The 12,921-nt window shown below is 33.5% G+C and overlaps 1 protein-coding gene across 1 annotated transcript; it reads left to right on the top strand.

The window, feature by feature from the left end:
- Nucleotides 1-4,410: 4,410 nt before the first annotated feature.
- On the top strand, nucleotides 4,411-5,349 carry LOC149262500 (kunitz type trypsin inhibitor 104-like). Its single transcript, XM_089385035.1, has 2 exons — nucleotides 4,411-4,549; nucleotides 4,675-5,349. The coding sequence occupies exons 1-2, from the start codon at nucleotides 4,530-4,532 to the stop codon at nucleotides 5,303-5,305; spliced, it is 651 nt and encodes a 216-aa protein (XP_089241161.1). The 5' UTR covers nucleotides 4,411-4,529; the 3' UTR covers nucleotides 5,306-5,349.
- The last annotated feature ends 7,572 nt before the right edge of the window (nucleotides 5,350-12,921 follow it).

Genomic DNA, 12,921 nt, shown 5'->3' with positions numbered 1-12,921 from the left:
TAGATTAAACAATTTGGCATTGGGTCTATTCGTTTGAGGATATTGACTCTTCGAGATTATGTTTTACACAATGTACCTTATATTCAACCGTTTAAGTGAAATTTGATGTCTCTTATCCATATTCTGAAGCACGGGTGTTTTATTCATATATTTGATGGCATCATTGAGATATGAAAAGCATATGCTCATGCAATTATTATGACTTGTGTAGAAGAAGGTACGCTTTAAAAATTTAATGGTACCTCATCTACTAATTCTTGTGACAAATATTCTCTTTTGGCGTAACAAAGTGATATAATGTCTCCCAACTTATTGTGGCATGCTCAATTTGGTCACATAAATTATGGAAGCATCAAAATTGAGAAAAAACAAGGTATTAAAAGTATTCCTACAATTCCAAGAAAGATGACACCTTGTGATGAGTGTATTTTGCGAAAAAAATGTAAACAACCTTTTAATAGTTCTTCTTTTAGAGCTTCACGAAAATTAGGTCTCATACATTCATATTTATGTGGACCTATGCCTGTTGCAACTGCTAATGGAAATAAATATGTGCTAACAATTGTCGATAATTACTCGAGAACTTGTTTGATGTATTTGTTGAAAGATAAGTCACAAGTGTTTGATTTTTTTTTAAATTTCATTCGATGATTAAAGATGAAACTCAACAAAATATAAGCATTCTCAGAATTGATAATGGTGGAAAGTATACTTCTCATGCCTTTGAACAATTTTTGAAGGACAATGGAATCAAACATCAAACTAATATACCTTATACTCCACAACAAAATGGCGTTACAGAACATATGAATAGAACTTTGCTTAATATGATTAGATCTATGATGTTCTTTAAGAATGTGAGTTAATGTTTTGGGGAGAAGCAATTATTTGTGCAACTTATATTAGAAATAGTTGTCTTTCTTATGTTATTAACAACATAGCCTTATGAACTTTGGTATGATAGACTCCCAACTGTTCAACATTTTAGAGTTTTTGGATCCAAGTGTTATGCTTTGATTCCTAAACAACAAAGAAATAAAGTAGGCGCAAGGAGTCGGAAATGTATATTCTTGGGTTATTCTAATACTTCCAAAGCATATAGGTTGTATGATGAAACAAATAAGAAGTTCATTCTTTCTAGAGATATTATTTTTCTTGAATTGAATAAAGATAATTCCACTGTTGATAGGCAACTCGTTCATTTCAAGAAATTTGCATCCAAAATGTTCTATTTTGAATCTGATAATAATTATGTTCCACACATTGAAGGGGGGTTCCCATTCTGGACCAGTCTATGGTTTTTCCATCTTTAACACATAAGAATGATAAGGCCTTACTGTTGAAGAAAATTTGGAGGATAGTGTTGTTTCTATAGGGCCAGAAAGTGTTAGTGAAGAGCCCATACTTCAGGATGAGAACCTATGATAGCCACTTCAAGAACCTTTACAAAGATCTAAACCTTGTTGAAAAGTTCCAAGAAAATATGATGATTTTGAAATAGGAAGCTCTTCTAAAGGTGATTCAGGTATTGTTTCTCATGACTGTGAATTTAATCATTTTACAATTAGTGAACCCAGCTGATTTGAAGAAGATACTAATTGTGATGAATGGAAGGATGCAATGAAAAAGGAATATGATGCACTTATTAAGAATGGAACTTGGAGGTTAGTGGACCCTCCTGCATGTGTCAAACCTATTGATTGCAAATTGTTGTCTAAGTTTAAATACAAGGAAGATGGTTCTCTTGATAAATACAAGGCAAGGCTTGCACCAAAAGGTTACACTCAGAAGGAAGGGGTTGACTGCACATAAACATTTTCTCCTATAGAAAAATGGGGCATGATTAGAACTATGTTTGCTCTTGAATCTCAGAATCAATGAAAGATACACCATATGGATGTTAAAACTTCCTTTTTGAATGGTTATATGTTTTAGCCCAAAGGAAAAGAGAAAAAGGTATGTAAATTGGTTAAGTCTTTCTATGGACTGAAACAAGCATCTCATGCATGATATGAAAAATTAACTGAACACCTTCTCAACTTGAATTATAAGTTCTTTGATTTGGATGTTGAAACTCTTTTTATCAAGGAGATTGGGAAGCCAATTGTATATTTGATTGTGTATGTAGATGATTTGATGATCCTAGGAAAAAATGATGACTATATAGCATCCATTAAAAGAGAATTATTGAAATTTTTTGGTATGATATATTTGGGTTTATTGCATTATTATTGAGGAATTAAAGTTGATCAAAATACCAAACATATTTTTATTTCTTAGAAGAAGTATATTAGATAGTTATTAGACAGATTTGGAATGCAGGATTGTAACCCAATTGCTAATGCTTGGAGTAAAATTGGAATCTTACTTCCATTGAAGGAAGTACCTTTGAAGATCCAACAAAGTACATACAACTTGTCGAAAGTTTGAATTTTCTAACTACTACTCACGTGACATAGCTTTGGTTGTAGGGATAATTTCCAAGCTCATGCATCATCCATATGAAGGTCATTGGAATGCAGCAAAGTGAGTTGTCAAGTATTTGAAAGGTACTGGAACATTCGGCATCAAATATTCCAAATTTGCAGATTTCCATCTCACTCGCTATTTAGACTCTATTTTGAGATAAGGAGAATGAAGTCTCTACTTGTGGTTATTTGATGAGTCTTGGATCAACAACCATGAGTTGGAGATCACACAAGTAGTCTATTCCTTTTGATTCTACAACAGAAACCAAATATGTTGTAGCAACTCATGCTACAAAATAAATCAGTTGGATTCGAAAAATACTTGAAGACTTGCAGTAGAAACGAAAGGCTTCTACTTCACTACTTATTGACAACTCTTCTACAATTCAGTTGGCCAAGAATCCCAAATCAAGTATATTAACACCAAATATCACTTGATTCGACATTATGTAGAGGCCAAGGTTATTCATACACATTGTCCTACTTCAAAGCACATCTTAAATATATTTACAAAGGCACAAAGGCACTAGGAGGTGAAAGGTTTGAAAAGTTCGGAATGTTACTTGGCATACCTTCGCATTAATAGGGGAATATCAATTAATCCTTTAGGATTATTAATGTAAATAGATAGTTTTAAATTATGTTTCATTACCGTCAAGATATTACTATCCAAATCCAAACACACAAACTAGTGTAAACATCCAAATTCTCATACACAAACCATTCAAAGCATCAACATGAAGAAGATTAAATAAGAGAATAATATGGTCATCTTAGGCAAAGAAAACATAACTTAAAGATTGTAGGGCAAATCTTTTTAACAACAGTGAAATGTAGAAAAAGAAAAACATGATTTTAAACCATAAGCTCACCACACAGCTTTTTAACAATGTCCAAAGGCAAGGAAAATCATTATTTAAAGCTTCTTTTAGATCCATGGAGTTTTTTTAGCAACATCCTAATGAAGAAAAAAACAACATGCTTTCTGTATAATGACCAGATTCACATTATGAACTCATGAATCTCAATCCAAGTCCAATGAAGACTGTTTTTGAGACTTAGTTGTTTTAAATTCTCAAACAATACATAATAATCTAAAATTATAACATCATTATTGACAACTACAACCAGGCTAGATTAATAATCTAAAAATATTCTTTCCTCTTGAAAATATATTTGGATGTATTTCAACTTTTTCTGACAACAAAATCTTTGAATTCGCTGGCAGCATAGAATTTTTTTATCAAAATATTTACAATTATTATGCTAAGTTTATTTAAAGCTATTTTGGTTCAGCTGAGAATTCGTTTTTCTGGGACGTAATGAAATAAAAGCTTTTGCGGAGAATGAAACTTTTTATTTAGGATTGTTGAATTATTTTAGATGAAATTGATGGGATACTCAAAATTAATTATACTGCACCAAGTTAATACACGGTTGGATGCTTCTAGGTTTGCTTGGCTGCTAAAATATTGTCATACGTTGGCCGCTGTTAATTCATTTTGACATTCTGCGGAGCCGACTCTATCAGTCGTTGGATGGCAACAACTACTCCTTATCTCCTTTGACTTTGTCTTCTAAGTTGCTCTTTGGATAAGACATGACACAACAACGAAGAATGCAGGGCTTTTGAAAGCATGAGATCTCAGGTTCCTATCAACAACACGTGCGTGCCTTGAAAGCAGAAGCTGTGTGCACATAGGTGCACGGCGTAACTTAACTTCTACTTGGAAGTCAGGGAAGTTGATAATTCAAATGACAATAAGGTAGAGAGTTGAAATTGGATCCAAACATGTGCAGTAATCGAAATTCAAAGTCCAAAATGACAGCTTGACTGTTAAATTTTCAGCGTCTACAGCTTGTGATAGTAATCCAAATAATGGCCTTGCCTTAATATTTATTGCATCATTCCTTTTTGTCTCTATATATATACCTAGGAAGATGGTGGTTGCGAATATAGTTTGTTGATATATATATACATATATCGTTAAGTCTTGACTGCAAAAGGAGCATTTGAAGATCAATAAAAGTACAACCACAATCACAGGAGTTACAATAGCTATGGCTTCTACATCAGCTTGGTATTTATTAGCCCCCTATCTTACCGATCATTATGGACTGATACAACAATAATTACTTATGTTTTGCGTTATAATTTGTGTGTTACTAAAATGCTAATGTGTTTTGCGTGTAAATTTGGAAACAGGGGAACGAGGAGAAAGGCGATGCTGTTAATCCAAATGGTAGCAGTAACTATGTTGCTCATTAATCTGACCTTGAAGGTGCAGGGTACTGTGGAAACACCGGACCACCCAAATGTGGTAGATGCTGAGGGGCATCCTGTGCTGTTTGGGGAAGAATATTACGTTTTACCGGCTGTTACTGGCAGTGGCGGTGGATTGGCACTGAAGCTGCGCGTGAACAACAGCTGCCCAATGTATGTGGACCAGGAGAGTTCTGAGAAATCGAGGGGACTCCCTGTGGTGTTCACGCCTTTTAAGGGTCGGAGGGCAAACTTTTCGTCGGTAATTGTGGAAGAGAACGTGGCTCTGAACGTGAAGACGGCGGCTGTGACTACTTGCGTTCAATCCACTGAGTGGTCTGAGGAGCATGATGCGAATACCACTAAACGTTTCATCAAAGCTTCGGATACATCTTCGTTGTTTCAGATTGCAAAGGCAAGTGATGGAGATGGTTACAATGTGTATTACTGCCCCTGCATTTGCAATCTTGTTTGTACGCAACTTGGAATATATGTTGACGGTGATAAGAATAGGTGGGTGGTTATTGATAATTCGGTGGAGACACTGCGTGTCCAATTTCACAAGAATGAATGAGAGACACACCATGGCTGCCTGCTGGTGTTGCTGTCGTAAATAATGACAGATTGACAATAAAGTCAGGGACTCTTTCTCCACTCATCATCCAGTCCGCAATAATAAGGAGAATTTCAATCAAATCTATTATCATAATTTCTTTGCCTTCCGTCTCATGATTCTCTGAGTTGATTATCGAAATGAAATCGAGACATGAAACATCTAAATCAAATTTATTCATTGTACCCTCCCTCGGGTGTAAGAGGATTCCATGTACACTTTATTAATGCAATACCATTGGATATACGCATAAAATTTTATTCATTAAATACTATTAACACGATTTAATTAAAAAAGTCTAAACATTTAGCATTTAATAACCTATAAATAAAAATATAGTATTCTTTATTAATCATATATAAAAATCTTATTTCCTGAAAGTGGCTCCTATGTAAGTGAATAAGTGTAAATCATTTCATAAAATGGTAAGATGTTTCCTACCTCGATAATATATTGACAAATGAATTTAAAGCATTGTTAGGTTCATTGTATCGGTTGTTTATCCATATTTCATTCTTTTTATGTTGTTTATCCAGCAGATGTATTTTATTATTTTCATTATGTTTTAATTTTTTATTTATTAAGATAAATCTTTTTCAAGCACTTTTTTTCCTTTTCTTTTTGGGTTATCATTTCAAATTTAAAGTTATAAGATTAAAAATTTCACATTTTTATATAATTTAATTTTCAAAAATTAATTATATATTTATATTGTTTTAAGAAAAAATACAATTTTTAAATAAAAATATTTTTATTTGATAATGTCTATATAATTTTTTTTTCTGATAGACCTCCCATTTATCATATTTGAGAGTTAAATTTTGATACTTTGACTTTATGTATTATATAATATTTGTTTATGTATCATATAATATGTGTGTTTGATTAATTTGTTATATTGTATTGTTTCCACAATTTCTTTCTAGTAAATTTGAAGAAGGGTCATGTTTAGACAAATTATAAGAAGAATGTAGATAAATTATAAGAAGAATGTAAAATATTAAAATAGCAGTGCATGAAATAAAGAATTGTATAAAAAAATTGAGCACGTATTAAATAAAAATATCATTAGTTAGAGGTATCACCATGTTATTAATAAAAAAAACATACATAAGAAAAAATAATCATTTATTGGAAGATAAATAATTATATAAGAAAACAAAATTGTATATTATTTTTCACAATTCTTTCCTACCATATGAATAGAATAAGGCCAATAAATAATTATATATTGTTTTGCATGATTCTTTTCTACCATATGAATAGAATGAGGGGCATGGCCATATCATTAACCAGAAATGTACATAAGAAAAAATAATCATTTGTTGGAAGACAACTAATTGCATCTCTTTCATGATTCTTCTCTACCATATGAATAGAATAATATTGAGGAAAAACAAAGGTATTTTTTGTCTACAAATTTTTAATATTTCGATAATGGTAGAGTTCTCTTTAGCTCCCTCTTTTCACAATGATTGAAGACCCTTCTTTCCCTCTCTTTCTAAATGGTTCTATCTCTTTGATTAACATGATTGTGGTGGGAATTTAGAAGCACATCACTAAATAATTTAATGAGGCTAGGTTTCATTAATTGGGAGTGAATGTGACCATCTAGACATGAGACCCAAGTTTATGGTGGAGCTTCTTGGACCACTTCACTCTCAACATTGAAAGAATTCATTGTAAATGGGACCCTCGTTTATGGATGTATATCAGTTGTATGTTGGGATCCTCCCTACCAACGTAGGATAAGTATGGTGGACATTCAATGTGATACATACTAGGTCCACAATTTTAATTATTATTAAATGTGACATACTTGGGTAGTTAAGATTTAATAAATTTAGTGTGGCATCATTAAAAATGGCCCACCAGGTATTTATCATTTGTTAGGTTATGAATAAGGATGTGATCCTCCTTAGTTAGCATGTACTAGAAGATTATTATAATTGATTTTAGGTCATTGGTATTTTTCTCCTACAAAGTGGCAAGTGAATAATAGTCGTGTAGAAATTCTTACCGTAGATTAACCTGATAATGCAATATAACTAAAGCAAAATACTTTAATCTACTTCTACAATTAAACTTGTGGAAGCTTAATAGATTTGAGCAAGATCAAGCAAAACACATATAACAAGAAGCAATCAATGCACATGAAACACATAAAATACTCAGGGGAAAGCCTCAGCTAAAAACCCGATTATTTGTATTATCATACAAGGTGGAAATATATTAAAATTACACAAAGATTTAGCTCTCACAGCTAGCCATCTCTCAGTACAATCCTCCTGGATGCTCACAAGCAAACAAAGCTTCTCACAAACCTTCTCCTTTGCCCTCCAAGCCTCCTATTTCCTTGTGCAGTTTCTCCTGGGTGATCCTCCTGTTACCAAGTATAACACTAATCACTCACACTGATCTCACACCTTGTAAAACTGCGCAATCCTCGAGGATACTTATTCCTTCTGCATGGATGAGTTTCCTTTATAGGAAAACTCATGCAAAAGATAGTAACATGTCCTTGACATTTAGCTCAATTGGGTCTTTCTTTGAATAGATATGCATGAGTTTTTGATGAGAGAATCTTCAGTTATATGGAGTACACTAGTTGGATGCATGCATGCATTAACTGACTAAACTCACAATTAGTTCCTCAAATAGCTTGGAACTAATTTAACTAGAGTTAACTCAGTAAACTAAGCTAACTAATTACAACTCAAATACAACTCATATTATCTCCTTAATTAAGGGATAATCTCCTTAATTTAAGGGATAACTATTGCATGACTTCACAAAGAATTCTAACTTGAATTTCTCCAACTAATTAATCCATAATGAATTAACTAATTATTTCCATGTAGCTGGTGAGACTAAATTCGAATTTTAATTCAGGGACAAATTAAAATTGGAATATTTTGGATTCTATTTTTATCATTTCTTGTTGCTATTTTCAACACTCCTTTTCAACAGGAAAGGAATTCAACTCGATCCCGATTGTGAACCTTTGGAATGTTATGCATGCAACACTTCTCTCTAGTGTTGTTGCTCCAGCAAATCCAGAAACAAAAAAAAACATCCAACCTGAATTAGTATGATTCTCCTCAAGGTTTTACATGCATCTTGAACCTCAATAGCATACAAGTTCTTGAATAGTGAACCAATATGTTTCACCTGTCTCATGGTGATGTGTCTAAGGAAAACCTTTCGCTTACGAAAGACAGCATCATAGCCTTTGTCCTCCAACATCGCGATTGATACCAATTTATTCTTCAGTCCATGCACATACTTCACATTTGTCAAGGTGATAGGACATCCATGCTCCCTCTAAAAAGCAACCGTGCCCACTCCTGAAACACTATGCCTTTTATCGTCACCCATCTCTATGTGAATCTTGAGGTCTTTCTCCTCCAAGGTACTGAATAAACTTTTATCGTCAGTCATGTGGAATGAGGCTCCACTGTCAAGAAACCAACCACTACCCATCATCGATGACACCATGCATGTGATGAGGGTGAATTCCATCTCGAACTGAGAGGCTAATGCCTCACCTTCAGATCCTTCTGAGGATCCCTTCTTGGACTTCTTCGATGGGCAATTAGTTGCATAATGACCCATTTCATGACAATTAAAGCATCTCACTTTAGACTTGTCACCCTTCTTCCCTCCATGAGAAGAATTTGATTTGGAATGAGAATCCTTCTCCTTCCCTTTCCTTGCCTTACTTGCTAAGGCTATATTTTCTTCATCATCCTTGGATGAAGAACCATCTCATGTGCTCCTCCTGATCTCCTCTTGCATGAGATCCAACCACAGTCATTCTCAATCCGATAGTTTCTCCCTTCTACTCATAGAGTCCTAGTAGCTATTCCAGCTCTTTGGAAGGCCAAGGAGAGCGAGGCTCACCATACCATCGTCAACAGTAGTTATGGCCACACCGCTAAGCTCATATTTTCAAGTGGTGAGCTTGTTCGGATATGTAGAAATAATATTGTCATTTTCCATCTTTATTATTTGAAGATTATCCTTGAGCACCAATTTCCTCTAGTCGCTACTGTTCTCGTAGAGGTCCTTCAATGTATTCCACATTAAATATGGAGTATCCTTCCCATTGAGACTCCAGACAATAAGGTCTAGAACTCCCTCAAGAATGATCCGTCCTGCCCTCACCACACACTTCTTCCATTCAGCCAAATCTTGTGGATTAGTTGAACCTCGCTTTGGGATTTCTTGATCAATGAAATCCTTCAAGATGTTGTCTTCTAATATAGCCTCCATGCGATCTTTCCATGCTATGAAATTTGAAATTCCATCTAAGGCATACTCGAGTCTCAATCCATAGAACGCCATTGGCCAACCTTGAAGTATGAGATGAATTCGATTTGCACTTGCAACCCCGAACTTCAAACTTTGAATTCTCTTCTTTGTATACTGTTCACAGCTCCAATAAACTTATATTCGATACCATGTAGAAATTCTTACTATAGATTAACCTGATAATGGAATATAACAAAAGCAAAATACTTTAATCTATTTCTACAATCAAACTTGCGGAAGCTTAGTAGATTTGTGCAAGATCAAGTGGAACACATATAACAAGAAGCAGAATCAATGCACATGAAACACAGAAAATACTCAGGGAAAATCCTCAACTAAAAACCCCACTATCTGTATTATCATATAAGGTGGAAATATATCAGAATTACATAAAGCTTTAGCTCTCACAGCTAGCCAGCTCTCAATATAATCTTCATGGATGCTCATAGGCAAATAAGGCTTCTCACAAACCTTATCCTCTGCCCTCCAAGCCTCTTATTTCCTTGCGCAGTTTCTCTTGGGTGATCCTCCTGTTACCAATTGTAACATTGAACATTCACACTAATCTCACACCCTGTAAAACTACACAATCCTCAAGGATCCTTATTCCTTCTCCATGGATGAGTTTCCTTTATAGGAAAACTCATGCAACTAATAGTAACCTGTCCTTGACATTTAGCTCAACTGGGTCTTTCTCTAAATAGACATGCATGAGTTTCTGATGAGAGAATCTTCAATTATATGGAGTACACTAGTTGGATGCATGCATTAACTAACTGAACTCACAATTAGTTCCTCAAATAGTTTGGAACTAATTTAACTGACTTAACTCAGTAAACTGAGCTAACTAATTACAATTCAAATACAACTCAATCTTATTTCCATAATTAAGGGATAATCTCCTTAATTTAAGGGATAATTGTTGCATGACTTCACAAAGACTTCTAACTTGAATTTCTCCAACTAATTAATCCATAATGAATTAATTAATTATTTCCAAGCAGTTGGTGAGACTAAATTAAAATTTTAATTCGAGAACAAATTAAAATTGGAATATTCTGGATTCTATTTTTATCATTTCTTGTTGTTATTTTCAACAAGTGGATCATTCCATAAAAGGATCATTGCCAGGTGTTGTGTTGATTCACTATCTTAAAATTATTTTGATAAATAAAGTATTGAAGGATTATTTACTTATTATTATAAATCTTAATTTTTCATTGTTCTCTTTTCTTTATATTTTTTTGTTGTCTATTGTGTGAATGAATTTTATTATTTTGAAGATAAGGGATTATCTTTTAACTTTTATCTATCATAGTGAATTACAATAAACACTTCAAAATGAGATCATCATGAAGGTAGGATAATGGCTTGCAAGGATCCTTTATGGAAGGATGAACTTTTGTTAGCTTTCATGTTCAACTTGGAAACCTCTGAGTGAGTCGAGGTTTTTAGTATAATAATGAAAATACCATACATGCTCAACAAGGAGGACCCCATCCTTATCTATATCCTACCATATGGGAAATACCTAGCCTTCTTTCTTCAAAAAGGCCACATTATCTTATAAAATAAAAATAAATAAATGATCCCTTATTTAATAATAATAATAATAATAATAATATCACACATTATCAATAAGGAGGACTTCATCCTTATTTATATACTATGCTAAATAACTAACTTCCTTTTTTTTGTAAGCTTGGTGGGACTACAACTTCATCATGTCCAATATATCACCCCGATCATGTGGGTAATTGAACCGATGACTTCACATGAAGGAGTGCTCATCGTTTATCCAAGACCTTGTGGACAACTAACTTCCCTTGTTTAATAAAAACATATTTCATTATAAAATATCAGCTACTTAATAATATATTTTCTAATAATAAATAATATTTTAAAACTAGTTCAAATTATATCAAGTAAACACCATACATATCCTATATTTCTCTTTATAACTCTATATAAACACCTATTATATAAAGACCTACATATTATACCACAAAAATTCACATTACAATATCATTTCATGAATATGCAATACTTGCTACTACCATAGTATATACCATTCAATATATTATTTATCATATGGATGAAAGAATTACAAAGATAAGATTGTAGATTCTCCTAAAGGATATGTTCATTTTACATCATTTTAATCCCTACTGGGCATGACTTGGACTATAGTGATCAAAATGGTGACATTAACATTAGTTTAAGCTAGTTAGTCCCTAGTTTAAGCTGGTTAGTCCTTGCCCCACCATGTAGAGATCATTGCTTCGACTATAGATTTGTCGCTTCATAGACTTTTTTGGCCTCTTCCTCAGGTAGACCATATAATATGTGGATTTTTTAGTTCATATATTTCACGAGTGTAAACTAATGCCAACATTAGTTTCGTGGCATGAAATGCTTAGTTTACGGTTTGGATTTATCTCCAGTTACTTATGTCTCTACAAGACAAATGTATTATAAGTTATGCGGCACACCATAAACATGCCACCAGACCACGGAGGCTAGATCACATGGTTTTGTGCATGTAGCCACTCAACTTTTAATGCTAAGCTTGATGGGTTGAGCATTAAAATATTCATAACATCAGAGATTAGTCTAAAGGAAATATGTAACATGAACCGATTAGCCATACAAGTGTTTGCAAAAAGAAAATCAAATAGTATTGGATCTTGGAATGTAGCGTTTCCTGACCTCACCAACACTCCATGATTGAAGTCTATGTTTCTATTGTACTTTCCACTGTTAGGAATGACCCTCTCCCAGCATTAAAAGATGGATTTTTCTGAATATCGTGCATAGAGATAAGTATACAAGCATTCGGGTTGGATATGATGACATAATTCTTGCAATAGACAAATGAGTAGCTCTGTCTCCATGCAGAGGTATGATACCTGTTAGATAGTCCTAATTTCAAAGATAACTATAGTTCATCCTGTATTGGTGGGGAAAGTGTTCATGTAAACTCATCATGTGAAATGGATGATGATATTTGTACAGTTATGATGACAATTAACAATAGATGACATGAGAATTCCTATGGTTAAACATAAAACAATTCTATGTAATTCTAATAGAAGTCATGTTAACATAAAACAAAATACAAACAAATCAAAATAATATTCAAGCTAAGTATTCCTTTTGTCTCAAGGCAATGTTGTTATTTATGAGTTACCTAGATACTACTATTTGTGCATTATATGATTACAAGTACTTTTATTTTGTTATTCCACAAGTTGCAACACTAT

The sequence above is a fragment of the Pinus tabuliformis genome, chromosome 6, assembly GCF_031772625.1.
Source record: "Pinus tabuliformis cultivar Carrire ecotype Pingquan chromosome 6, CPIR1, whole genome shotgun sequence".
NCBI classification, from domain to species: Eukaryota; Viridiplantae; Streptophyta; class Pinopsida; order Pinales; family Pinaceae; genus Pinus; species Pinus tabuliformis.
This window is presented reverse-complemented; position numbering and strand designations above follow the sequence as displayed.

Coding starts and splice junctions, on each gene's coding strand:
- LOC149262500 (XM_089385035.1), top strand. CDS start 4,530: ATGGCTTCTACATCAGCTTG. Junction 4,550..4,674: donor ATGGCTTCTACATCAGCTTG/GTATTTATTAGC, acceptor ATTTGGAAACAG/GGGAACGAGGAGAAAGGCGA.